Source organism: Wallemia ichthyophaga (genome assembly GCF_000400465.1).
Source record: "Wallemia ichthyophaga EXF-994 unplaced genomic scaffold scaffold3, whole genome shotgun sequence".
Taxonomy (NCBI): domain Eukaryota; kingdom Fungi; phylum Basidiomycota; class Wallemiomycetes; order Wallemiales; family Wallemiaceae; genus Wallemia; species Wallemia ichthyophaga.
In genome coordinates, this window is record NW_008806276.1 from 336359 (window position 1) to 362985 (window position 26627).

The 26627-nt window shown below is 42.9% G+C and overlaps 15 protein-coding genes across 15 annotated transcripts; 7 read left to right on the forward strand and 8 right to left on the reverse strand.

Moving 5' to 3' along the window:
• Positions 1-93: 93 nt before the first annotated feature.
• Positions 94-707, forward strand: J056_003123 (Cytochrome b5; the record flags this gene model as incomplete). The annotated part of the gene is made up of 6 exons (XM_009268427.1): positions 94-184; positions 233-261; positions 312-380; positions 423-482; positions 526-590; positions 635-707. 6 exons carry the CDS (start codon positions 94-96, stop codon positions 705-707), a joined length of 387 nt encoding a protein of 128 aa, XP_009266702.1.
• Positions 708-749: 42 nt separating this feature from the next.
• On the reverse strand, positions 750-1963 carry J056_003124 (uncharacterized protein; the record flags this gene model as incomplete). The annotated part of the gene is made up of 3 exons (XM_009268428.1): positions 750-1283; positions 1330-1433; positions 1477-1963. The coding sequence occupies 3 exons, from the start codon at positions 1961-1963 to the stop codon at positions 750-752; spliced, it is 1125 nt and encodes a 374-aa protein (XP_009266703.1).
• Positions 1964-2091: 128 nt separating this feature from the next.
• J056_003125 (uncharacterized protein) lies at positions 2092-3908 on the reverse strand (the record flags this gene model as incomplete). Its single annotated transcript, XM_009268429.1, has 5 exons — positions 2092-3324; positions 3371-3557; positions 3603-3693; positions 3738-3827; positions 3875-3908. The coding sequence occupies 5 exons, from the start codon at positions 3906-3908 to the stop codon at positions 2092-2094; spliced, it is 1635 nt and encodes a 544-aa protein (XP_009266704.1).
• A 354-nt stretch (positions 3909-4262) lies between these two features.
• J056_003126 (Mediator of RNA polymerase II transcription subunit 17) lies at positions 4263-5902 on the forward strand (the record flags this gene model as incomplete). Its single annotated transcript, XM_009268430.1, has 6 exons — positions 4263-4348; positions 4391-4612; positions 4658-5058; positions 5104-5372; positions 5416-5514; positions 5558-5902. 6 exons carry the CDS (start codon positions 4263-4265, stop codon positions 5900-5902), a joined length of 1422 nt encoding a protein of 473 aa, XP_009266705.1.
• Positions 5903-6409: 507 nt separating this feature from the next.
• Positions 6410-7504, forward strand: J056_003127 (uncharacterized protein; the record flags this gene model as incomplete). Its single annotated transcript, XM_009268431.1, has 2 exons — positions 6410-6502; positions 6554-7504. 2 exons carry the CDS (start codon positions 6410-6412, stop codon positions 7502-7504), a joined length of 1044 nt encoding a protein of 347 aa, XP_009266706.1.
• Positions 7505-7617: 113 nt separating this feature from the next.
• On the reverse strand, positions 7618-8865 carry J056_003128 (uncharacterized protein; the record flags this gene model as incomplete). The annotated part of the gene is made up of 4 exons (XM_009268432.1): positions 7618-8585; positions 8634-8667; positions 8717-8782; positions 8827-8865. 4 exons carry the CDS (start codon positions 8863-8865, stop codon positions 7618-7620), a joined length of 1107 nt encoding a protein of 368 aa, XP_009266707.1.
• A 556-nt stretch (positions 8866-9421) lies between these two features.
• Positions 9422-11709, forward strand: J056_003129 (uncharacterized protein; the record flags this gene model as incomplete). The annotated part of the gene is made up of 7 exons (XM_009268433.1): positions 9422-9530; positions 9579-9743; positions 9787-9874; positions 9923-10147; positions 10199-10240; positions 10290-11080; positions 11126-11709. The coding sequence occupies 7 exons, from the start codon at positions 9422-9424 to the stop codon at positions 11707-11709; spliced, it is 2004 nt and encodes a 667-aa protein (XP_009266708.1).
• Positions 11710-11756: 47 nt separating this feature from the next.
• J056_003130 (Ubiquitin-conjugating enzyme E2 1) lies at positions 11757-12499 on the reverse strand (the record flags this gene model as incomplete). The annotated part of the gene is made up of 3 exons (XM_009268434.1): positions 11757-12352; positions 12408-12417; positions 12470-12499. 3 exons carry the CDS (start codon positions 12497-12499, stop codon positions 11757-11759), a joined length of 636 nt encoding a protein of 211 aa, XP_009266709.1.
• An 87-nt stretch (positions 12500-12586) lies between these two features.
• J056_003131 (Proteasome component C5) lies at positions 12587-13595 on the forward strand (the record flags this gene model as incomplete). The annotated part of the gene is made up of 6 exons (XM_009268435.1): positions 12587-12609; positions 12658-12671; positions 12719-12821; positions 12871-12952; positions 13003-13132; positions 13180-13595. The coding sequence occupies 6 exons, from the start codon at positions 12587-12589 to the stop codon at positions 13593-13595; spliced, it is 768 nt and encodes a 255-aa protein (XP_009266710.1).
• Positions 13596-15298: 1703 nt separating this feature from the next.
• Positions 15299-17803, reverse strand: J056_003132 (Spindle pole body component alp6; the record flags this gene model as incomplete). Its single annotated transcript, XM_009268436.1, has 7 exons — positions 15299-15739; positions 15790-16025; positions 16081-16954; positions 16999-17298; positions 17341-17469; positions 17523-17656; positions 17701-17803. The coding sequence occupies 7 exons, from the start codon at positions 17801-17803 to the stop codon at positions 15299-15301; spliced, it is 2217 nt and encodes a 738-aa protein (XP_009266711.1).
• Positions 17804-17959: 156 nt separating this feature from the next.
• J056_003133 (Elongin-C) lies at positions 17960-18485 on the reverse strand (the record flags this gene model as incomplete). The annotated part of the gene is made up of 5 exons (XM_009268437.1): positions 17960-18005; positions 18051-18173; positions 18228-18273; positions 18320-18416; positions 18465-18485. The coding sequence occupies 5 exons, from the start codon at positions 18483-18485 to the stop codon at positions 17960-17962; spliced, it is 333 nt and encodes a 110-aa protein (XP_009266712.1).
• A 99-nt stretch (positions 18486-18584) lies between these two features.
• J056_003134 (3-phytase A) lies at positions 18585-20297 on the reverse strand (the record flags this gene model as incomplete). Its single annotated transcript, XM_009268438.1, has 5 exons — positions 18585-19244; positions 19298-19861; positions 19911-19997; positions 20043-20060; positions 20112-20297. 5 exons carry the CDS (start codon positions 20295-20297, stop codon positions 18585-18587), a joined length of 1515 nt encoding a protein of 504 aa, XP_009266713.1.
• An 80-nt stretch (positions 20298-20377) lies between these two features.
• J056_003135 (DNA-directed RNA polymerases I, II, and III subunit RPABC1) lies at positions 20378-21296 on the forward strand (the record flags this gene model as incomplete). Its single annotated transcript, XM_009268439.1, has 7 exons — positions 20378-20449; positions 20499-20578; positions 20630-20734; positions 20779-20860; positions 20910-20980; positions 21038-21146; positions 21192-21296. The coding sequence occupies 7 exons, from the start codon at positions 20378-20380 to the stop codon at positions 21294-21296; spliced, it is 624 nt and encodes a 207-aa protein (XP_009266714.1).
• Positions 21297-21398: 102 nt separating this feature from the next.
• On the forward strand, positions 21399-25592 carry J056_003136 (Cohesin subunit psc3; the record flags this gene model as incomplete). The annotated part of the gene is made up of 5 exons (XM_009268440.1): positions 21399-21501; positions 21548-21903; positions 21951-23813; positions 23878-25108; positions 25162-25592. The coding sequence occupies 5 exons, from the start codon at positions 21399-21401 to the stop codon at positions 25590-25592; spliced, it is 3984 nt and encodes a 1327-aa protein (XP_009266715.1).
• A 70-nt stretch (positions 25593-25662) lies between these two features.
• On the reverse strand, positions 25663-26613 carry J056_003137 (Monoacylglycerol lipase ABHD12; the record flags this gene model as incomplete). The annotated part of the gene is made up of 1 exon (XM_009268441.1): positions 25663-26613. The coding sequence occupies one exon, from the start codon at positions 26611-26613 to the stop codon at positions 25663-25665; it is 951 nt and encodes a 316-aa protein (XP_009266716.1).
• Positions 26614-26627: the final 14 nt, after the last annotated feature.

Below are 26627 nucleotides of genomic sequence, written 5' to 3' on the forward strand. Positions count from 1 at the left end.
TAAATGTAATTTTAATTTTTATAGGTCAATGATCGATCCCTTCGAATAACTTTCCTCGTCACCAACCAACCAAAACCATCTCGTTTGTTCATTATGTCTGATACAAACCAAAAGACATTCACGATTGATGATTTAAAGTCTCATCAATCAGCAGATAACATGTGGCTTTTGATTAATGGAAAAGGTCGGTGACCCACCTTTCCAGCAACTCGCTTCTAACACGCTTTAATAGTCTACGATTGTACAAAGTTCCTCGACGATGTTGGTCGACTTGTTAATATTCACATGCTTAGCCACTTACTCTCCTAAAGCACCCAGGTGGTGATGAAGTTATCATCTCTGAAGGCGGTAAAGACGCTACAGAAGCTTTCGATGATATTGTTAGTTTCATTTTTCTGTATTACTCTTTTTGACCTTTACAGGGCCACTCGGACGAAGCTAGATCTCAATTAGACAAGCTTTACATTGGTGACTTTGATGGCGTGAGTTTCTTCATCGTCTTCTTCTCTCCTAATTCTTTTATAGCCTTCAAAATCGTCTTCTTCTTCCACAAAGACTGGCTCTAAATCATCAGATACGAGAGCTTCTTTGTGAGTTTTCATCCTGCTTTGTCTTACCCTACTAACATCTGCAGAATCAACAACCTGCTATTCCCATTGGTCGCTATCGCTGCTTATCTCGTTTGGCGCATCTACTTTGCAAAGTAATTTATTTTCATAGATTTTCTCAATTACAATACCAATCAATATTTACTTATCTTTCTCCGCTTCAACTTCATCTGATGTCTTGAAGAACACTGGTGGTGAGTGTTCAAATTGCTTGAGTGGTACACCCAGCTCAATAAGTTTAGCAAATGCTCTTGAAAAGTCTTTGAAGAAGACATCCTCATCCTCTGCGTACTTTTCTACGTATGGTCTGTACTTATCACTTGTTCTAAGTGCATAATCTGTTGGTAGCATCATTAAGCTCTTAGTTTCTTGATCTTCATATTGCTTTGGTCCATCCCACTTTTTTTCCTTCCACTCTGACTCCATCAACAGTTTGTAGAATTGATTTGAGAAGGTGATAGGACTGAATGTCCATGGTCCTTCAAATCCACTACGATCTCTGTGTGTTCTACCAACTGCATGTGCTCCAATTAAACATACCGTCTCGCCATCATCAAAACCTAATCTATCGAATATGTTTTGAACGTGTTTTTCATCCTTAGCTCCATCTGGCAATCTGTTCGTGATTGCCTCACGTTCATCTATACCATCGATACGACCTGGACGCCAAGCAACCTGTTCCTGATAAGTCAAGCTTGTGAAATTTCTCAAATAATCTTACCTTTGGACCACCCATCTCCTGCAGTCCAACTACACCAGCGAGTGTCCAAAGATCGCCATATGAAATCCATGGAAACTGTGGCTTTACTCTGTTGTTGAGGAGGTCTATTCCTGTTAAGTCGTGTACTATGACCTGCTTTGCACTCACCTCTTCCGACTTCTAATCCTGCGTTAGCACCATCTTCAGCTTCAGCTTTGAAACGCATCGTCGCCTTGTTTGATCCACCTGGGTTCGCCTTGTCGTGCTTACTGAATGTTCCACTCGCGTGCCACGCTAATCTCAAAAGGACCGGCGCGAAAGTCCCATCGTCATAGTTTTCATTCTCCAGAACATCAACAATAGCGTTATAAACCTTTTGGTAATCCCTTGAGCCAGAATCAACAGGCAACTTCTCCTCAATCTTAGCCACTGCCTGATTACGAGTACCCTCGTAGTTGTTGAGATTATTAAAGAAATACAGTCCTAATCCTGTAAGTAAAGCACCACCCGCAAAGATTGCTCCTCTGCCACTGCCACCGCCACTTTCACCACCTTGAGATGAGTATGACCTCATCACTGGCTGACAAATCACAGCTTTCCTATTGGATGCAGCCCTAGCGACATTCTTGTTGATTCTGCTGACGTTTCTTAACATATTTGAGCTCTTTATTGTAAATATTCAACGTCTATTCCGCAATAAGTATTTCCACGGATGATGGTTTAGGAGTAAGCGCTATCAATATTTTGGCGGTAGAAGAGGCTTATTCATCGCAAAATTACAAATCACTTGCCAAAATTAAAGCTAAAGCCTCCTGCTTGTGCTTGTGGTGGCTGGCTCAATGATGATGCTGGTTTATCGTTCTCAGCTGAGGATGCACCAAAATTGAAGGATGGCAATGTGGTTTTTGTATCCTTTTTATCATCATTACTTGTAGATTTACTTGTTTGACTTATGCTCTTATCAGCGCATGTCATTTGATCACCGAAGTTGAAGGATACCGGTCCGGGCTGGCCACTTGCTCTAGCTTTACGATCCTCCTTCTGCTTTTCCTGCTTTTTCGCTTCTTCTTTTTGCTTCAATCCTTCTTCCTCTCTACGCTGAGTCTCGTCCTTTTTCATTTGTTCCATTTTAGCAGCCTCGTCTCTCTTCACCTCGCTTTCCTGATTTGCTGCTTTCATTTTGCGTATACTAGTCAACATATCTGCCTCCCTCTCCTTGTCTTTCCGTTGAGTGGACTTTGATAAATTTAATTCTGAATTGTTTTTTCTGTTTAAACGCAATCTACTGTTAGCCTGTTGCTTTCCATCACTTGAGTTAGGGGGTGAAGATGTAACAGACGACACGGAGGGCGTAACCAATGATCTATTCGAAACCTGCCTTTTAATTGGAGTTCTTCTAGTATAATACACACCAGATGACTTTCGAGATACTTGCGGTTGATAACTCTCTGACAACTGCGACATGTTCTCATCATGCGCGTCCTTATTATCTATAGATATCAACTCATCTTCATCTGGCTGCCAAGCGAGCTCATATCTATTTAGAGCATCCTGGTATTCATCATCTGTGATCCATCTCTCAACAAATACTCTCAACTTTACGTTGCGATCTGGATGCTGGGAATCTTTAGGCATATTGTATTTGGATCTCCACTCCTTCACCACGGTAAGACGCTTTTTGACTCCATCATCGTACTTGTATGTCGTTCCAGTGAGATCAGTCCATTCATCGCTGTTTTTTGGAAGCTTCTTCGACCTTGTGTTTACACTGACGATATCTGAAGAGTCGTCAAGGCTACGTTTACGTCCTCTAATATCATTTTGAGGCGATGCAGATCTCCTCAAAGATTCATTTTCGTATGAACCTTCACTCATTGGAGTGTTTGATGCATCTGTAGATAAAGAAGTAGCTCGCCGACGTTTGTGTCTGTCTTCAAAGCTTATTAAATCGCTTTCATCTCTCTGAGAGAACTCGTCCATCGATCTTTTGCGCGTAAGATTAGGGTAAGTTGTGTACTGTACGTGTTTTAGATCGACAATCTTTTATTTGAGAATCACTTACATCATCGACATTCATTGAAATCTCGCTTCGCTCATCTTCCAAGTTACTTTCTTCGTTCACATCTGGGAAATCGACGTTGCGCGTTAATGGATACCTTAATGAATGTAAATCCCTTGCAATTGAAGATGTTGATAGTCTGTTTGAGGGCGATGAAGGTATGTATTCAAATTTTGGTGGCTCGTAAAAGCTAAGAAGTATTGTCAGTGAAGTTGTATTCAAAAGCTATACTAACGAGCTATTTGACGAAACTTGTGGATCATAACCACCTGGTAGCGTGGATGAAGAGTCTACATCATTAAAATGATCTGAAGAATTTGGTTGCGCTGTGACATTGTTATTATCGCCTTGAATAAAACGCATTACTCACGACACCACCCTGTTGATTTTCCTAACATCCTCCACTTTGAAGATTCCTCTAGATCAAATTGGCGCTTACGTTCCTCTTCTGCTTGAATTTCTAGAATGCGTTTTCGACGTGTATCGTTTGCGGCTGACAAGGCTAACTTGAATGATCTTTTATCGCTATCAGGAATGCCATGTCTTCGCCGCTGTTCACTAAACAACGATTAGAGGAAGTGATGGATAAAATCATCACTAACATCCTATAAGCACGCTCTCTAGAGAATATCACTAGCTTAGAATATAACCTCGACGCCCAATACAGTAATAGTAATATCGCAGCAATGTGTAACCACCACGGCAAACACTGATGAAATCGTTTCAAAGCGCTTAGATTCTTATTGTACGATCTAGTTAAATCAATTTGCGTGTAGTTTTCATCATTATTTGACATGTCAATCCTCACGGTCGCGATGCAAGTTAAATCAGCACATCCAACAAGCAATTTATAAATTTTAGAAGCAACGAGCCTCGTTGATATAGATTTCAATTAATGTCCATTTCATTGGAGAACGAAGGCTACCACGGCGATAAAGATCTCGTTGATATCCCTGAAAGTGGTGAACCCATATACGACGAGTGAGCAGCTGAATTTCGAATATTTATTCTCTTACAGCTCAGGCCACTTGATGGTGATACTCAGTTTGCTCGCACGCTGCACAGAATCTGGCAAGAAAAGGGCGATTTCAGTCAGGTTAGCTCAAAGAGCTTGTTACAGGATCAATTAAACGAATTAAACGACGTTGACAAGCAATCAGAGCCAGAAGATGACACACGAAATGACGAATCGTTATCAGTCGATGATGTACTCAAATTGAAGCATTCAGTTCTCACTAATCTTGAGTAAATTAGATCTTAGTCTAAAAGCATTTACTAAAAGCTTCTCAGTGACGCTAAAAATGAGTTGGCAGTTGCTCTGGATGTCGTCAACTTGCTGCTTTCAAATACTCCCAGGCACGAGAATACTGAAATCCAGCTACCTATTCCTAAACATTCTCTCGGAACTGCTGCGATTAATGCTAGCGAACTAACACCATTACAAGCCCTAAAAAAGTCGAAGATTGCTATAACTACTAAGAATGAATCATTGCAATCGGCTGCCAACATATTCGATAGAGCATCAGAGCAAACCGAGCAAACCAATGCCCAAAATGCTCAATTCTGGGATGACTGTCTGCTTTTACGTGACAGAAATTGGACATTGATACCGTCAAATGCAAAGTCAGAGTCGACAACTGACTTGGAAAAGGCAGCTAAAGACCTCAAAGTACTGTATTTTGTCGATGAAGGTACGTGCTGGACTAAGTTTGCTAATAATTAGCTTACAGGAACAGCCTCTAATGAAATAAAGCATGATTCAATAGCTTCTCTTGACATTAAAATTTCTCAATCAAACGATTTCAATTTGAGCATACCAAAAAGGCGTAATAGGCGTCTTAAGCTATCCATAAGAAGTGGTAATCATATTGAAACATCATCAGCATTTCGCTCAAATGTTGAAATGAGAAACACGTCGGATAATGTGAATGAAAGGATAGATTCGCTGCTTCGAACTTTAGACTATGCACAGAGCTCATCTTTTGAGGAAGATTTGTTTGCATCTGTAAGTATACTACTCATTCGACAATGTTTGTTGACTTTTGCAGTTACTAAATGAAGCAAATCAAATACCTATTGTCATTACATCTTCAGCAGAGATGATAGTTATCGAGCTTGATACAAGTAGCCAGCTTGTACTGGAGTTGGTGAGTGTGCTTTAAAAATATGAACGCAGCTAATATATGACAGGTTAACGGAGATGATTACATAGAGGAAGGTGAAGAAATATCATCAAAGTGCGACGGCTTGCTGCTTGGGGTCAAACTGTTACAAATCAGATCTTATAAGAATATATCAGCTAACAATAATCAAGTACTGAAACCAATACTTGATCTACTACACTATGAAGCTTTCACTGAAAGCATAAAGGGGCTGCTAGGTCGTATCACCGATCTCTTATGCTATGTGGAGGTGAAAGAGGCTAGTTACCATGTACAGAAGACGTATACTCGTGAAGTTTTGGACATCTTCCTCAATAATAACAAACCTCAAACCATCGGAAGCCAAGGTCGTATAAGCTTCGGAAAACAGTAAGTGCTATCATCATTTTGAACTCTGCGTCTCACAATGATAGTAAAACTACAATCATCAGTCTCAATTCACCTCATACTGTGCTTGTACAACTTGCAAAGGGTTTACAGCGAACAACAATCACACAGTTAAGGACTTTGATCTACTCGGATGCGCTTACGGTGATATTGGAGGCATTACGCGAACTATGCTCTAATTTAAGTAATTGTAGTGATTGGTGGGTGGACGATATAGAGAGATGCGTAATTAGGAAGAGATTATGCGACTACATGTAAGTCCAAGAGGAAAAAAAGCTAGCTACTTACGCCCAATCAGCTCTATTCATCCTATGATAACAGATGTTGGATGTGACATCAGTTTTCGTACAAACAGTCAATACATGAGTAATTTCACTGTAGACTATAGAGCACTTGGTAATAATAAAGAACTAAAAGATTGGCTTGTACGGCACATTATTTAATTATTCGTTGAATGAAAAACCTTTGACCGAAACCGTGAAGACGTGATAAAATGGATTATTCTAGCGCAATACGCGGTTTCTTTAGCTCTGTTAGACAGACTGCAGAAGAAGAAGTGCAAAGTTTTTTCGATAACGCGTCAACTGTAAGGATTCTTTGCTTTGGGTGACGTTTCGATTCTTATCTACTTTCACAGAGCGTTGTAGAAGCCACTGATAGCGACAGACCTACTAAGAAGCGCAAAAAGGTCAAGCGAAGTAGTTCAGACCACTTTGATTCATCTCATTCGGTGCCTGCAATAAATGAAGTTGTTGAAGATCAGCAGAATGCTAGCACCAGTTCTAACAGCAAAAGCAAGAGTAATCACTTAAATAAGGCTCACATAAAGAGCCTACAAACACCTCATATACCTGGATGCTATCCTATCACGCCTGCGGCTCATTTATCTGCGAGTTACAACAATCTCATTGACTCAACAGACAACAAGACCAAATCAAATGCGTTAGAAAGTCAAGTCGTAGACATGGACTCCTTCAATGAACTACGCAGAAGCTACGATCATCTCTTATCTGCCGTCGAAAGGAATACAGCTTTCCACAATCAAACCCAGGCTCGAAATGAGCGAAGGATACAACACCTTGAATCGAAAGTAAAGACTTTGACCGATATGATCACCAAGCCAAACCAAGAGCGTGAGAGACTTCGTCAGGAGGAAGACACGACGATGCTTCATCAGAAAAGGCAAAGATCACAAGAGTTCAGGGATATGGCAGCTGCTCAACCAAGCTCAACCCCACACAATCCACCACCAAAACGATACAATCAGAGGTCAAACGAAGCACATGCGAAAACTGTTTCGAACACGGACACAAATAAGTCACTTAATATGAATCAATTCCTATCAGAAATACGTTCAGTCAAGCTTAGGAAGGTGGGATTACCTTCCAAATGCGCAGTTGAAAAGATGCCTGCACTTAATTATTCATGGCATGGTAAAGCTCTAGATGATCACTCCATCTTCCCATCACCCCCACCATCACACAACTACTCCCGCACACCGTCAGCTTACTCATTAAACGACGTTTTTACAGAGAAACCTCTCACGTTATTCGATGAATTAAATGGAAAGCTGAAACATTCAAATTAGACGGATAATAAACAGCACATGATTTGAAAGCATTGTAATAATAATTGAAGTGTTTTTTATGTATTAAGTTTGTGTATCTAACATTTTATCCAATCTGATAACAGCATTTTAATCTAGAGTTTCTTAATGATGGCATCTGCGTATTCATTTGTGCTTGAGCTACCACCGAGATCACGAGTGATAGTCTTGCCTTCTCTGATAGTTGTTAGAGCAGCACGCTCAATCTTGTCAGCATGTTCAAAGAGGTTCATGTGACGCAACATCATGATGGATGAAAGAAGGAGAGCAGTTGGGTTAGCAAGACCTTTACCGGCAATATCAGGAGCAGATCCGTGTACAGCTTCGAAGATAGAAGCATCTTTACCAATGTTACCTGAAGGAGTAAGACCGAGACCACCAATCAAACCAGCACACATGTCTGAAAGGATGTCACCGTAAAGGTTGGGCATAACCATAACTCTGTCAGAGAATGGAGATGGGTCGGTAGTGATAGCTAAACAAGCGCGGTCTAACAAATCCTCATCGTATTTGACATCAGGGTATTCCTTTGCGACTTGACGGCAAGCTTGAAGGAACATACCATCTGACAGCCTCATAATGTTGGCCTTGTGAACAGCAGTGACACGCTTACGGTTTTGGGTTGAAGCGTGGTGGAAAGCGTATCTTGCAACACGCTCGGAAGCTTCGAAGGTGATTAACTTGATAGACTGGACAACGCCATCGACGACTTCATGCTCAATACCCGAGTATTCACCTTCAGTGTTTTCACGGATAAGGACAGTATCAACGTCGTCGTAAGGTGTCTTATAACCAGGTATAGACAAGCATGGACGGACGTTGGCGAAGAGGTTGAAAGTTCTTCTCAGGGTCAAGTTCAAACTGACGTGGCCTTTACCGACTGGGGTAGCTAAAGGACCTTTTAATGCGATAGTGTTTGCCTTTATCGAGTCTATTGAGTATTGAGGGATAGTTGATTTTCCGTTGACGAGTGAAGGAGTAACGTCTACTTCTTCCCACTTGATTGGGACCTTTGCTGCTTCGTAGATTTTCTTCACAGCGTCTGAGATTTCATTACCGATACCTATAAGCGTCTTAGTGAGGTATTCAACGGAGCAAACGAAATACACACCATCACCTGGAATCAATGTAACTGTGTAGTTTCCCTGTTACGTATATTAGAATTACTTCTGCTGCTGGTGCTGCTGCGCCTACGTTTGCGTCCTTGTTGCCTTGATAAACGCTCGTTGGTGCAGAAGCGTAGGCTCTAGCGAATTTGACCTAAGAAACATTAGAAAGCACCAATGTAATATGCTGATATTCACTGGACGTTGAATGTTCTTTGAAATGTAGTTTCTGAACATGGTGATGGACGTTCTTGTATAAGATAAGATTCTAAGGAATCGTACGAGCAGACTAAATGACTTTAAAGCGCATCGCTTACAAGCTATTCACAGCCGCTCATCTTAATAAAATTCGTATGTTTCCACTCATCTAAGCGGGTGAGCTATGACCGATTTCTGTCTTAATCGGATTTAACCAAAAACCTTCCTAAGGAGAATACAGCGTTGCTTAATGTATACTTAAAGTATTCGTATTTAATGAATATACACATATCAGCCTTGATCGACTATATAAATCTCTGTTGCAGGTGATTGGCCAGGATCGTAGACCTAAATGAGGATGGTGGGAAATACACTATCATATTGCTACTCTAAACACTTTATACTCAATTGTATTCTATCTCAACGTCGTGATAAGTCCTTCTCACACTTCCTCTTATAAGCGGCGTTAAATGCTGGCTAATGGTAATCACTGTGTAATAGCGAGTGACTTGATCAATTTTTTTATTAAAAACGTCTTCCCCTGGTCACAAGGGTCAGATTATAATTGCACAGGAACATAGCTTGGCTGTGCGTCATGAAGTTTATATCGTTGCTCAATGTCCTGTCGACAGCCTCCGCCTTCCCTTTTAGTCAATTCAATCAATTCAAACGCAGTGTGATTACTGACGCTAATCAAGTTAACGGTACGTATTGACCTCACGAAGTAAAACCCTTAATTAAGACCCTTTTAGACCAAACCTTTGATTATGTTATAGCCGGTGCTGGTATTGGCGGTCTAGTTACCGCTAATCGTTTGACCGAGGACGAAAATACTCGTGTTTTGGTTATTGAAGCAGGAGGACAAGGTGATGATGTTCGTGACCGTATCGATATTCCTGCAGAAGCCTATTTAAATGGTAAATCTGATGATATATCTTTATTATGTCTAACACCCATCAGGTCTCCCTGTCGCAGGCTCCCCTTACGATTGGGGTATTTATACAGAAGCTCAAGATGAACTTAACGGTAGGAATTTACATTGGCCGAGGTGAGAAATACTTACTTAAATCAAATTGAACGCTTTTGACTTTGTTAGGGGCAAAATAGTCGGTGGATCGACTGCCGTAAATGCGCTTTATATGACTCGATCAATTAAAGACGAGCACGACGCTTGGGCTGAGCTCGTAGACGATGATGGATGGAACTGGGACAGCTTACTTCCATACTTCCGTAGATATGAAAACTTTTCCCCTCCAGCCTCAGACTTGAAAGATAATCTGTCTATTGAAGTTAAGGATTCCGCGCATGGATATGATGGACCGTGAGTCTAAATACACAGTAAGCCAATGTTTCATTCTGATCAATGTCTCAGTATCCAGATATCTTTTCCACAATATAACTATCCTCAAAACAGGTGGGTCTTCTTTCTATCGCTTGCACAAGCAAATGCTGAACGAAGTCAGCCTTTGGCAGGAAACCTTCAATAATCTAGGAGTTGAATCCGATTCAGACCCCTTCAGCGGTAAAAATATTGGTGGATATATAACGCCAAACTCAATTGATCCGGACACTCAATTGCGCTCATACGCAGCCAGTGCTTATCTTTATCCCGTACAAAACACGCGCTCTAACCTGGTCATACTTTCTGATGCTCTGGTGACACGTATAAACTTTGATACCTCGAGCTCAAAGCCTGTAGCTAATGGCTTGACCTTTACTACAAGCGGGAGTAACAATCAATTTCAAGTGTATGCGTCTTCAGAGGTTGTCATTGCTGGTGGTGCTCTTGGCTCGCCTCAAATACTTCTTCAGTCTGGTATTGGACCTAGAGAAAATTTAGAAAGTCAAGATGTTGATGTTGTTGTTGATCTTCCTGGAGTTGGTGAACACGTTCAAGACCACATTTCTGCTACCATCAATTACGCAACAACTGCGCCCGTAGCTGGTAATCTCAGTGATGAAGAATTAGATCATCAGCTGCAGTTATTTAAAGACGGAAACTTTGCTAGAAGCGTTTATTCTACCCCAAATGGAGCTATTGCGTATGTTCCATTAGATGATCTTATGGGCGATGATACGGATTCATTCCTTGACGCACTTGAAGCTAACATGACAGATGCAACTAGTTCTGGAAATGAGCCGGAACAAGTTAAATCTGGCTATCGTGCAACTTACAAAAGCGACTTGGAGAATGTTTATAGAGCAGGAAATGCGGTTGTTGAGATATTAATGAACAACTTGGGCTCAAACTTAGGTAAATAACGTCAATCAGACCAAACACACGCTTACATTGACATAGGCTTCCAATTGGCCATTCAGCATCCACTTAGTAGGGGAAAGATTAGTTTGGGGTCTCAAAATGCAAGCGAGAATGCTAATGTTGATCCCCGTTACTTATCTCATCCTGCTGATATTCAAGTACTTCGCAGTGGATTGAGGTACATAAGACGACTAGCATCAACAGAACCTTTATCCAGCGTCATTGAAAGTGAAGTGAGCCCAGGCGAAGATGTAATGAGTGATGAAGATCTCAACGATTATATAAGGAGTAGCGTTGTCTCACAATATCATCCAGCATCTTCATGTGCGATGCTTCCAAGAGAAAATGGTGGTGTAGTTGACTCTCACTTGCGAGTTTATGGAGTGGATAATCTTCGTGTTATCGATAGCTCGACAATTCCACTACCAATTGCAGCACATCACATGCAAATCACATATGCCTTATGTGAAAAAGGTGCGGATCTGATTAGAGGATATGAAAAAGCGTCAGATTCGCCTTCTGCGACAGAGAGTGAATCGGGAGGATCACTTTCATCCATAATAGATATAAAACTGCTCATACTAATGGTAATGATTACCATTATGTATAACGGACTCTACTAAATTAATGATTTGTACACATGCAACGTATACTGACTTGATTTGAAGAATTATGCGATTAATTGATCGACAACGGCGTCATCACTTAAATTTTGAATATTAGGACCACGATAGTCCAAGACGGAGAGAACGTCAATAACTTGACTTTCAGAGAAACCCATCGAGGTGAACTTATCGACATCTTCCTGGCCAAGGCCGGCAGCAGCAACAGGAGAGAGATTGCTACTTTCACCTTCTTTGTAGATACCCTGCGTCCACAATCTAGCTGTAGATTCAAACTTTTTCCTATCTGTGGTATATACTTTGGCCACAACAGCGTCTTGAGGGTCGTCAGGCGCCGGTGAGCATAACAAGGACTGTAAGGAGATCAACGTTGACTTGAGTGTCAGAACCGGAGACCATTCTTTGCCTAAGATATCTAAACAAATGAGACCAGTTTGTGAGGAGATATTGGGGTGATAGACGCGCGTAATAAACTTCATTTTGAGCGGCTGAAAGGGATAATTATCGGGAACTTGTATGTCAACTTGAAAATGACCACCTTGGTAAGGTGTCTCGTCTGGACCATCGAAGGAACCAATAAGATGATAAGGATTCTCATTGACCATTTCAACGAGAATGCCGGTATTATCGTTTAATTGACAATCTAAACGAATTGTGAGTGTTTCTGCGTGTGTGCGACTCTGTATGACATTACAAACCTTTGATTTCCTGAATAAAGAGTTAAAATGAAATTCCTAGAGCCAATTGAGAATCAAAGTACCTTCAAAATTCTTTTTGATCTTGGATCCATTTTGCAGTCGTCGTTCGGTGGAGAGAGTACGTAAGTCCCAGTACTCTCTGACCTCAACCACCAACAGCTGCTTAAGCAAGTCAACCAATGTCATTTTCTCCATATACGCAGTGAGTTTATTTGAATTTATATTTATCCACGCTTATCTCATTTGGTAGAAACGGCGGTACAAGTAAGCCACTCATCGATACCCATCGGCGCATACTAATTTCCATTCAGTCCTGGCAATCGCAGGTAAAGATTTTTGCGTTGTCGCGGGTGATACTCGTCAATCAGAGGGCTTCTCCATCCAATCGAGATACGAAACCAAAGTCTGGAGATTGTTGGTACACGTCTTATCCCACCCAGTTCACAATCTTATCCACTCAAAGGAATGAGAAAGCAACTATCGCAGCTAACGGCTTCGCTGCTGACTGCAAGCAACTCGTAAAGAGAGTGAAATGGAGACTCGAGGTGAGTTAGACCTATCTCACCAGCCTTATCTTACTCAATCTTCTCTATAGACTTACAAGCACGCTCACAACAGAGAAATGCCACTTAAATCCATAGCCAGAATGGTACAAACCATGCTTTATGGTAAGAGATTCTTCCCATTCTACTCATACGTAATCATTGGTGGTATTGATGATGATGGTAAGAATCATGATTAAACTCAGTTATTTCTAATGAGTTTCTTTAAGGCACTGGTGCTGTCTACGGCTTCGATCCTGTTGGCAGTTATGAAAGAGAGACCTGCAGGGCCGCAGGTGCGGCTCAATCGCTTCTTCAACCATTCCTCGATAATCAAATTTACTTCAGAAATCAACAGCCAGCTGACCCAACCAATCCTCCTATACCTGGTACCCTTCCACTCGATAATGTCTTGGCAATCGTAACAGATTCTTTCACAGGTGCAACTGAGCGTCATATTGAAGTCGGTGACGCTTTAGAGATGTATGTTGTCACAAACAGCAACTGTGACTTAGGTGCTCTTCAGCAAATCACTCAATCTGCTACCAAAACTGATTTGGAACAAGTCGCTAGAGAAGAAGCTGAGTTTAACGGTCCAAAATCATGCAAGACTTTCAAATTACTACGTCAATTGAAGAAGGATTAATGTTATTGTATGAGAAATGTATATTTCAAAGTTAAGGCTTTTGTTTTGAGTGACTTTGTTTACAAATCGCAGATGTTTGGATCGACAGTGGTATTTAATTTTCAGTTAAGATCAAACATCGGATTCCAATTCTATTTACATGCGTTCGTTTCTGCCGCTTCTATTTGTTCCACTCGCTTTTGGACATCAGAGGTTATCATCGCAGCTCAAGATTGCCTCATTAGCATTTCATGATTGCCACCCATACAGTCTCATTCGACACAATCCTACTCGTCCCGCCTTACCGCCTGTTGAATTTCTAACGTCGTCTGAAGAGATGGTGACTTGTGCTTCGTATTCGTATCTAAAAACTTAAGAATACGCCACAAACTGCTAGATTTCTAATGAGACATCTGCCACTTCTAGAGCAAAAATACTCGAGATTTCCACCTGCCAAAATGATAATGGCATGTTCAATGACGAATGCGTCATAGCACCCTATTGACTGCAAAATTGAGAAATCTTGGTATCATTCTGTAATTATAGACTTTTCGATAAATGCAAGAATAGATTCATCGTGAATAGTGTAGTGATGTACTCTTTCATGATCCAGATATATGTGGAATGTTTCAAGGAGTAAAACTTAAAATAAGGAGTACAAATGGGCGCAGTTTACATCTTATCGCTGTATATCGCGTGATTATCCTTGTATCAGTCTTAATGAGGCAATTTAGATAATGCGGTGGTCTCATAATAGCATGATCAACAATGTGTTTGTCATACTACAGTGATTACTGGAAACTAGGGCGGTTTTGGTAACACTCTGGAACGAATAGCTGTTTGAAGAGGTCTATTTTGTGCTTATTTTAGGTTTATTGTGACCTATTTCACTAGCGCTATGTTACACTTTATGCTTGTCCAACTAGATGCGGTATGTCGCAGGGTGAGCGATTTAAGAGCAAAAAATGTAATTATCTAATAATTTAAAACCTAAGCTTTTAACGTGATTTCAATCACCCTTCCTTTGTGAATTTTGAAACATCGAAATGCATCTGGTGAGGTCCAACCCTCAATTTCAGAGTTGAACAAACCCCCATTTTTCTTTGCACGAATCGCAATTAATAGGTATACGCTGATCCTAAGTAACGAATTTTTTTCTTTGGAGCCACCACTGAGTCCTGTGAATGTTAAATTTGGGAAATGTAATCACGTTTATTGCGCCGAGTGCTTGAAGTTATTGAGTTATTGTGGTCTTTATTAGCTGAAATATTTGCTTACATCGATGAAGCGCGTACAATTCTTCTTATCTATTCTATAGCGTGATGCAGAGCGATGACGGATACCAACTTCCGAACAGCCTACAAGGCGCAATTGAAGGCTCAGGGATATAATCTTGGCAAGTCGTTGTAGAGATTATTCAGGGCCATTTATGAAGGGTTTCTCCTGAAGACTATCAAAACTCGTAAATCAGTCATCTTGGTTGATAGACAGGTGGTAGTCGAGAAATCTAACACAGTGGCTATTAAGCGGATGGTTGAAATGATTGAGATGAGGATGTATTTGAAATTTTAAAGTTGCTATGAGAATGATGCTTTTGCTAAAATGCCCAAAATGTCAGTTTATGTTATCTCTGCGTTCGTCTTATCATTTACTTGGGTCAATTGAAGGGTAGCTTTTTTTCTTCTTATAGATAGATCTGAGATAATTTACAAGTATAAAATACATTATTTTGTAGGTTTACGGTAGAATTGATTAAAGCCTAAACGAACAGCAAGGAAACGTACGTCGAGGTCAGGGTGAGATTGAAGGGCGTTGACGACGTAAGTAGCCAACTCGTGGAACTCCTCAGCAGACGACTGCACTCTAGTTCTGATACCTGCAATGCTATCGTCGTCTTCGTCGACGACGCTTGCCGCGCCGGGTGTTGAAGTCCTGCTGCCCGTCATACTAGAGCTGGAACCACCGCCTGCAACTTCAAAAGGAGCGCGCGAGATCGACGAAGCGGTTGACAATCTCTTATTGCGGTAGTTATTGTTAGCGTTATCTATGGGAGTGTGGTCAAGTGAGGACGACATGTGAAGAGTGAACGTGTAAAGATCTTCAACCGCTCTTCTGAATGTTAAAATTACATTTAAGAGTTGTTTTGTTTTCTGCATCAACTCCTCCTACATTTTCGCGTCAGCATCTTGGAGAACGGCTAACAAGGATTACCCACATCCCTCCGTGAAGAACGCCCACCGACGAGCATGATTTTGCTCACTATCCTCTCTAGATAGTCTCTGTGTGCAGCAATCAATGCATCCAGATCACCCTCGCGCTTTGAAGCGAACTGCTCCATACGTTCCCATGAGCACTCTATCACTTCGAGATGACAGTAAGCTTCCAATTCCTTGACAAAATGGATCATTTCAGACATTGCAAGACGCGCCTGATGCCAATCGTTATCGAGACCTAAGAATGAGTATCATAAGCATGATTCTTGTCATAAAGACGCCACTGTACTCACTCGGAACCTTTAGATACGAGCGTTTGCCCATAACACACCTCTTCCAACCCTTCACCAGATCGCTCTCGACCCTCTTCAGTCTCCAGAGGTAGTTGAAGATCCTCCTGTACTTGGACATAACTTCGGGCGTGAGTATGACATCGAGGGGCTGATCGACCCTGTACTCGAGCGTAAACACGTCCCATCCAATCTCACCGTGTGTGTACTCAAGCATGCGCGCATCGAGTCTGCGCAGCATCTCTTGATCATCATACTGAGCGTTGGATCCCCGGATAGCTGCCTCTAGGGTGGCAGTGAGGTTATGACGATAGAGTGTATTTGCAGGTCTCGCCAGCGATGGCCCGATCGACTCCATCAATATGTCAACAAAGTCACCACTACCGAGCATGAGATATCTCTTTAGTGCTTGGAGGTGGTCCATCAGTTTGTACTTTGAAAACATATTCTCGAGCAGCCTCTGACTGGCGATGGAAAAGGCAATATCGATCGATTGTTCAAGAGACGGTATATCAGAGTAAGTGAGTACCTTGTTTGCAATATCCGATATCTGGTTAGTTGCGAAGAACTCCTCATCCATACAGCTGTGTCTGATAAAGTTCAAACTCTTTCCGATACTGAATATTTTCTTTGCGAACGCCTCTCCGACAAAGCGTGGCCTCATCTCATCTCGCACACTGTATTTCTTGGCCCACAGCTGCCCGGCGTCGATGTTCGCCTTGTGTTCGGCTGTGTTGGCTGCACCCACCATCCAGCCGAAAGAGTTGAGATCCATGCCGAGGTCGTTGTTATTGCTGACGAAAAACTCCTTGAATGGGTCGTATAGCTCTCCAGACGTTATCCAAGTGTGCAGGGTGTTGAAGAAGGGTTGAGAAACCTGTTTATGTTAGCATTAACTATCCATAAGACTCCCCAACTAACCTCTTCAAGCAACTCCGAAACGAATGCGCGGATGAAAGGATCGCCATTCTCCGTGTAGCCATGTATAAGAGAGACTAGAGCACCGCCGTGTACATCTTCTGCTCCTTGTACGAGAGTGCTCATCATTCGCATTTTCAGACGCCATTCTTCCGTCCAAACGGATATTCTGCCAAGAGTGAGACTGTCTGTCGAATCGCTGTGATCGTCGTCTTTTTCGGGAGTGTGCGCCAGCTGAGCTTCGAGTAGGGCAATCAGGCGATAAAAGTCATATAAACGATTTTGCACGTGTCTTGAGAGGGCCTATTGTGTGTTAGATAGTAAATAGCCAAATGGACGACGAACCTGAGTGATAAGACCCTTAGAAGTAGAAGTACTGCATTCGTGCACGAACTCAGCGACCTGCTTGTATAACCAGCCCAATTCAGCCAAGCGGATGACAAGTTCAAGTGTTGGTTTTGGAACGCGTTTCGACTGCATGGAGTTGAGATTTGAGCAGGCAAAGGATGTGGAGCGATCAGACTCACGCGCTGTCCAGTTGGAATGAGCTTGAACTCGCTCTGATTGGCTGTGCCTTGGAATCTGAAGAAGGTGCCGTCGATGCCCTGGAGGATATTGACTGTATCTCTGAGGATATCGATAGATGATGTGTTGTTCAAGCCTGTAAATGTCAAAAGACATCTATACGCTGCATAACCCACTCACCGTGCTCGTCTCTCCATTTGGACAAGAGCTGTGATTTGGAGAGCCCCGAAGAAATGGGCGCTGCAGGTAAGATGGGCGGTTCCGGGAGCTGAGGGATATTCATCGTGCAGCGCCTGTAAATTTATATCTCGCGTCGTGATGGATGTTTTGGTGAATCACTTGTAGGGATTTGGAAATTACAATGCTAGTGCAAAGAGCGCTTATAATTTATTAGGCATTACAGGCCTCACGCTGGCGAATTGTTAGCAACGCGTCTTAGTCAGTGTGCACGCAACTTACTTTGAAGGTAATCGGCTGCGACGAGTCTGCGGGATTGTTAGTTGTTGTAAATACCACAAAGATACACGCACAGCTCAAGCGCGATCTCTGGCGGTATCCTCTCTTGGAAATCTGGCACTGTTTCCTTATTGTCTACGCTCTCGTACCTCTGCTTGAATAGAAGATACTCGCAGACCTTTTCTAGGACGACGCCACTGAGGCGCTGTCAGCTGGTATACCCACTGATAGGCAAAAGCTTAAGATCCCACCGAATATCCAGATTACAGGTATTGCTCATGCTCTCACTGAATGCACCTGGGCTGCTTTAGATTTGTGTGATTGCTGTATAAATACCCCTTACTGTCCTCTCCAAGCATATCTGCCAACATGCCCGCCTTGAGTGCCACTGGCTTTGGGATTATAAAGGAAAACTCGTCTGAAGAAATCAGCGTGACATTCTGTTGCGTCTGCTAAGCGTTATGTGGTATATAATATACTCTTCCCACTTTATTAGCCTGCTCACTCATTCGATTATCACTGTTATCGTACACGCATGAATTAGCTCATTATGTCTATGAATTTCTATTACAAAAGTTTATATGCATCGTCTAGCACTCGTGCATCATTTAGTCCTCGTAGCACTCATACCAGTTTCCTCCCTCCATGCTCCACCTCTGCGACTCGATGAAATCAGACAGCCGACACAAGCCCTTCTCCTGGCCGAGAGGACCGCAATTGGAAAATTTGAGCGGATAAACACCTTCATTCATCTTGATGCGTACGTAGTCCTCCTCTGCGTCGTACTCACCAATCGATTCACCACAATGTATCTTCTCAAACGTGATTCTACCCGAGAATGGTGTGTACTTGGATATATCAAATAGGTAATTTGGTGTTGGTTCTCTTCTGTCTATCAGGAAGGGCAAGTGCCTAAGTCCAGGTGGCTTTGCTAGTCCCAATGCTGAGATTATGTTCACCATTGAGCTGTCGTGGCTGAAATCGACAAAGACTTTATGACCCATTTGATTCCTATCTTTTGGTGGTATTGGGAATGTCGCTGGATCTGCGTCCAAAGTCTGATTTGTTGAGGTTGAATCGACCACAGGTTCACCTGTCAGTCTCGAAATGAGCTCGTTGACATATCCAATACCTCGAGCCCTTCCAAGTGGATGACCATAGCTCGAATCGTAGTACTTTTGCAAGATCAAGTAGTAGGAGTAGTGATGAAAATCTTCTAGGCTATACATTTTGCACCATTCACTGATGTAGCCATTGTTGACGACAGTCTGGGTTTTTGTTAGGGTTTTGTGAAAAGTTTGATCGACAAGAGCAAACTCACGTCAAAGGCACAGGTGTGGAAGAGATTGACAATGTCTTTGTGTTCAAGTTTTGCACCTGGAAAGTTGTCATTCCACCACTTGGCCCAGTGAGGAGTCCACAGAGAAGCATAGACATCAGAAACATCATCACCGATAGTAGTCGAATGGTTTGAAGCGAGTGGGCAATTTGAGATATCCAGTGTATTGTTATGTGCTTTACCTTCTGGTAAGATGACATCAAGATCGTCGTAAGCCTTCCAAATAGGATCGTCGTTGAAACCCAATTGGAAGAGCTGAGCACTCTCAATGACACGAGGTGAGCTTGGTGCGCGATAGAAAGGAGGGAAAGAATTGTCAATAAGATCTTTGTACTGATCAAAGAAGCGCTTTCCAGAGTTATAGGCTTGTTGACGACCCATCCAAACGAGGTCTTCCTCACCGAGGGTTTGTCTGATATCATAATGGCTAACAAAGTTTAATTTGGAGTGCTTTGCAGGTCTTTTAGCGTTATGCAGTTTATCGATAGTTGCAACCATTTCATTACGAGGTTTGTGATCGGGGAAGCGAGCGCCGTGACGTTCAAGCTGTAAAGAAGGAGTGAGAGTGTGTTTATATGGTAGTGAATCGACGGACAATAGTAACCATATCAATGGTACAAGATTGAGGTAATTGATCAGGTACGCCCCAGTCCACGTCGTATTGAGGGGAGTACTGAGCGATCTGATAGGGTATAAGAGGAGATTAGATAGAATAGAATCAACTGACGCCGCCTTGGAGAATATCCTGTAAATGGAATGAGCAACGAGGATCATCAATTCGAACGTATAAACGCACCTGTCTACTGACTTTGGGTTTGAGTAGATTTGGAACAGTTACATGGGTTTTGAATACAGCGCCGAGAATAAAGGCACCAATCGTAGCCCCCAGTAACCATCTAATCGCCGTATTCAACCAGGTTAATCTACGTGGTTCATTAGAATAACTACGCAGTGGAAGCGTCTCAGTATTTTTTAAAAACATAATTAATTTTCATATGTTGGTTGTTACATTCAAACAGAGAAATCAACTTCTTAAACCTTAACAGCGACCGCAACAATCAAATGGAGGACGAGAAACTCATTTCTAAATTATGGAAAGTGTCGCGTACATCTCATGAGTTGGTTCAGGATCGAGTTAGTCGTTGTGTTGTCCTCTAAGCATCGCTGACTCTTCCAATCCCAGGGATTTGCTGTTTCCCAGGAAGAGATTGAAGTTCCTTACGCCGACTTCAAAGGTCAATACGCAGGTAATGGCATGATAGAGTGCGCATTTTAATTCCTCTCATTCACCCTCTCCTCACCCACCACCGACAGCCGCAATTCACTGCACTTCTTCGCCAGTCTGGAAGATAACCCCGATGATCAGATATTCGTTTACTTCGCAGATGAGCCTAGCATTGGTATAAAGACTATGAGAAAGTGCGTCGTTTCTCCCTGTGTGGGTTGCTGCTCATCGTTATTAGATTCTTGACTGTTTTGGAGGAGAGAAAGATCGGCAGAGGTATTTTGATTTACCCAGAGAAACTCACACCAGCAGCAAACAAGGTGATTGGTTTCCTTGGCCCTTAGCCCCCACAGTTCTCACAATTTACAGGTCATTGCTGAAATGGCTGCTGACTACAAGTTACAAGCATTCACAGAGTCCGAATTGCAAGTAAACATCACGTGAGTGATTTATCCCTCTATTCTCCTCTTCCAATCCCGCTAACATGCTACTTAAAGCCACCACCAGCTCGTCCCCCAGCACGAAGTTCTCACTGCAGAGGAGAAGAAGCTGCTGTTACAAAAATATAGACTCAAACCAACCCAGCTGCCTCGTATACTAACTAGCGTCAGTCCCGTTCCTTGCGCAACTATGTCTTCTTATACCCCACAGGATCCCGTGGCCAGATACTTTGGATTAGAGAGAGGTCAAGTCGTGAAAATTATCAGACCTTCAGAAACTTCTGGTCGTTACGCTTCCTACAGAATTTGCTTCTAGTTTGTTCATTTATGTAATTTATTCAAGGCCTATGTCTTTATGTCGTGCTGCCTCCGATATTTCCCATGCTTTCACTTACGCGCCTCTTTCGCGATAACAACGATGGCTGTTCCAGTGAGCTCAAACGTTACATCGCCTCAGCCATCTACGAACTCTCAATTGAGGCCGGCGCGTGTACGTAGATCGGCAGCTGTCAGTGGTAATCGTACGCACTATCTTATTTTCTCGCTAATATCACTAACATCTTCCAGCTGAGGTTATGGACGTCGACGCAGACGTAAATTCTGACTCTGAATCTGATGCCGTTCAAGACTCTGATCACTATTCGCACGAAAATATCCCATCTCCTGCTGAATCCAGTCACGATGAGTTTGAAGAGGTCGCCCCTAAGAAGAAACCGAGGAAATCCGCCATGAAAGGCGCAGGCGCTGCTTTAAAGAGAAAGAAGAACGTCCAGATACGCAAAGACCACGATTCTGACAACTTTCTCTACGAAACACTCACAGAAGCTACCGTCGATCTTCCAACTGCTGTACAAGACTGGCTAGCGATGTACGTTGACAGCCGTCGCGAAGCTTTGCGAATCCTCATCAACTGCCTGATCAAGGTTTGTTTGTCTATTCCCAATTGACGCGTTATTCACCCTTATCACAGTCCACCGGCTGTCAACACACAATTACATCAGATCAAGTTGTCGATTTTGACTCTATTCCTGATGTAGTTGACTCTTTAGAACGCTCTTTCAAAACCCAGTCTAATACCGCATACCCTCTAATACATCGTGTCGGTACGCTCAAGAAAATTGGCGGTTCAATATCAAAACTTCTCGAAGATTTGGTCAGCGCGGCTTCTGAGTCTTCAGCACTCTACGATGTATCTGAAGAGAGTGAAACTTTGATGGAGACTAGCCAGCAGTGGATTACCAGCTTATCGTCTTCCCCACTCCGCGCATTTAGACATACAGCCACAGTCTGGGGTCTTTCGCTATCCAGCGCGCTATGCAAGCTTGCTAAAGACTTTGATAAACAATTCTCAAAAGAAACCAGACGCCGTCAATCTTCCAATAAGTCAGATTCCCTCCTTTCACGCAAGACAACTGTCGAAAATTACATTCAAGAGATCACTGATGGTTTATTTATACACAGATATAGAGACGTAGAACCAATTATCCGATCAGAATGTGTAAAAGCACTCGGCAGTTGGATGAAAACATGGCCGAACCACTTTTTGGAAGGCAACTACTTGAGATACACAGGATGGTTGCTTTCAGACACCGACTCTTCAGTCAGACACGCCGCTATTGAATCACTGATTACCCTGTATGGTTCAGACGATCATCTCACTCCACTGCAGCATTTCACTGATAGATTCAAACAGCGTCTGTTGGAGATCTGCTTGAAAGATGTTGATGCACCGGTTAGAATTTCAGCGCTCAAGCTTATGACTGCTATCGATGGCCACGAGCTGCTTGAAGACAATGAACGTATACAGGTCTCAAAGTTAGCATTCGATATAAATCCAAAAATACGCAAAACATGTGGAGATTTTTGGCAAAGATTGGTGGAAGATGAGCAGCAAAGACTTAGGGGAACTCTTGGTGACGATGATGATGATACTGAGAAGGAGGACATCGATCAACTAACAATGATCAAAGCCTTTACTAGTCTTCTTGTGACATCCACTCGCTCCATCGATGGTAATAGCAGCGTTAATGATGGAAATGAGGTTGGTAGTAGATTAAGAATCGCATTGGATGATCTCTGGTCATCGTTGCAAGTTGCGCGCGATTGGAAGGCGATGCTGTCTACTTTGATCATGGACCATTCTAGTAGCGACGATGATTTAGCTCAGTTCAAGTTGAAAGAGGATGAAGAGAATGTGTTAGTTGAGTTGTTCTGCGCTTGCGTCAGCCATATACATGCCGAGGCAAACCCTTCGACAGAATCAACCGGACGCAAGAAGAAGAAAATTGTTGACGATACAGACTATACTTCAGTCTCGCGTCAACTCATGCAAGACTTACCAAGTCTTTTCTCCAAACACCAAGCCATTCCCTCTCGTATAGCTGACCTGCTCTCTTTGCCGAGATATATGCAGTTGACACTCTATTTGGATATGAGAATGGAAAGTGAGTTTGAGTCACTGTATAATGAAATTTGCCAGCAGCTTCAGAAGCATTCTCTGCCGTCCGTATTGGAAGCTGCTACAGATAGCATATTTGCTTTGAATGATGCAGGTGTTTTTGTCCACATCAGCGAAAGGAACTTGAATGCTCTGGTGTACAATCTGACATTAGCTCTCAAAACTTTAGTTGCTGGTCAGGAGATTGAAGATGTAGATATCGACCAAGAGAGCGTCAGCAGACTTGAGTCGGCGTTGTTGAGACTGGTTTATGTCGTCACTAGGAGCAACATAAGTGACACACTGAATGAGAGCTCAGCAGAAAGTGCAAATGTCTGTCAAATTGTTCAAGCTTTGGCTAGTAGAGGTGCATTAGGCTACGAGATTGAGTCAAAGGTGAGCAGAGATGCGAGATGCGAGATGTGAGATGGTCACGTGAGACAAATTAACACAAAAACAGATGGTCGAAAACGCTTTGCAGCTTCTCTTCTTAGATCTTCTCTGGACTGTGTCTGAACTTGTGAAGTTGCAACCAACGACAACGGACAACGAAGACTCTGAGTATGAGTTTAAGAAGATGCAAGTCAAGACACTCCGCGACAATCTCTATCATCTTGCTATTGACTTGTCGGTTGGGTCGACATCAAACTCGACAGACAGCGTCAAATCGAAGGGATTCAAGATTTTAATGGAGATAGTCATATTGTTTGCAGACAACCGTCCAAAGGAATTGAGCACTGAAGTTTCAAAGCACACTTCAATGGAGTTTAGTGAAGAAACGCAGCTGAGATGTATGGGATATGTTGAGTCAGAGATCGATAAGTTTGCCGAGGAGATTCACGTTAACGCTGACAATGACGACGACGAAGCTGCAGAGGAAATCCAAAATGACAAGCAAAGCAGTGATGAGGATGAAGCACCTAAAATCAAAAAAAGGAAGTCGAAGACAACACCAAAGAAGCAAGCACCCAAGCAGAATAAACAAAAAAAGCAGGAGTTGACATTGGCGCTCCAACCAGATCGTATCAATTACACATATGAGTTTTCAGAGACAATCGCTGTCGTAGTGAAAGCTATTAGACTTGGTGTCTTGTCGATTGACAAGCTGCCTGTGATATTGGCGCACCATGGCAGATTTGGTGTGCTCTTTGACAGCCTCAATAAGCTAGCTTTGGATGCAATACGCGAAATTGCTTTGTATGCTGGTAGTGAATATTATCTGGGGATAGTGCACGTTGTTACAACCTCACTAATATCAGCACATGAGCTCTTGTTAGAAGGAAAAGTTGAAGATGAATCACGTTTGCTGGCTTTGGGTAGATCATTATCTTCGTCGTTAGTGTTACGAGGTGCGCAGTTGAAAATAGTAAGCAGAGCGTCTTCCAATGTCGTAGTTGCAATTCACAAGAGGGTGATTAGCGAGCTATTTGACGATCTCAAACCACTTGTTAATGAGCAGCGCAAGAACTCGACAAAGATATCACAAATTAATTCGGGTTTTAAGGCGTTGCAGCACCTTTTAGCTGTCGGTCCATCTAGTCTCATTGAAGGCAGACATGCACTGGAGGTGAAGAACTTCTACGATGAACAGCTCAAGGCGGCTGAGATTGAGTTGAGCACGTCGAGCAAGATATGGGAGGGCGCACGTTCGTACGAGAAAAAGCTCGTCACTCTGATAGCTAAAGATAAAGGTGAGCTACCGATGAGCGGATAACGATCAACGATATTTCTAATCATCATCCAGTACTCGTCAAGCATAGGAATGCTCAGGAGAAAGATGTACACTCGCGAGCATCCCGTGAGAAGCATCCTCGAGCTGCAGCCACAGCTGGTGAGGGGCTCTCCAAAGATATGGTTGGCAGTGAAGACGAAGGTGAAGAGGGAAGCGAAGATGGTGGTGAAGATGAAGTTGAAGATGAAGAGCAGAATGCTGAGATTGACGAACACAACGAGAATGATGAACATGATGAAGAGCAATTGCCAGATGAGCCTACCGCTGATATTCAAAGGGACTCATCCCCACTATCCTCTCTTACTAGCCATCACGACGAGAATGAAAATGAGAATGCCTCGCAAACATCCAAGAAGAGGTCTCGTCAATCAGACGCCCCGTCGCCAAGTAAAGGCCTGCAAATGTCCAACACACTCAGAACAAAGCGCAGTCGCATTGATTAGCTTGATATTAATATTGTAGTAAAGTTGCTGTACAAAATACGTCCATTTAAGCATTTTGCAACATCATGTTCTAGTAGTGAGCGTCATATGCGTGCCCGCTGTTACTCATAAACATGAGCATTGTTTCGGCTAATCCTTCAGACCAGACAACTGCATTGTGACCACCTTTTTGAGTAAGCAGCAGTCCTCTCTGGGCTGATGCATCGGTATACTCCAAAACACCCCATTTATGGCCTGTCAATGAGGTGATTTCGTGTGATTTTGTCTTGTTGTTACTGACTTGGCTCTTAAATAACGAGATAGAGTGCTCGACAGGTATCTCGATATCATCCACCGAATGCGCAATCAGAACAGGGGATGAGATGGCATGTAGATTGTCGCCTGTGTCGTACTTATGCCTCAAGAACGTGAACAAATATTCTCTGATCTGCGGAAGGGAGCGCAAAGGACTAAAGAGGGGAAACAGACCACCGATTTTGTAAGTTTCAAGCAACTTAGTGACGGAAGAGAATGGAGCAGCAAGAACGACTGCGCGTATCTCGATACCCTGGCTCGATAGTTTTCTAGCAAAGTTAGTAACCACGCCAGTACCCAAAGACTGACCAAGCAGTATGATCTTGTCAGGTGTAGCGCCTCTACTGATAGCATAGTCGTACGCAGCTTGCGCATCTAGTGTGAGACCTTTCTCTGACGGCAACCCACTCGAGTCACCGAAACCGCGATAATCGAATGATATAACATTAGCATCGAGCTTGTTGGACATGACGGCGGCAGTGGCTACACGACCGCTCATTGCGCGTGTAGCTGCGTTACCATGCGCGAATATCACAGTTGGGTGTGTTTTGAACGTGTTGTCGATCTCTCTCTCCGATACGCTGCCATCCATGCTCACTAGAGAGTCGGGCAGGACATGCCAACTGCCGAGTCGCTCCCGATCCACTGTATTGAGCCTGACATTGAAGGTTTTGAACGGTGACAACCCAAAAGCCGCTGGATCAGACAGAGTTTCACTGCCGGCCATTTTCACCCTTCGCA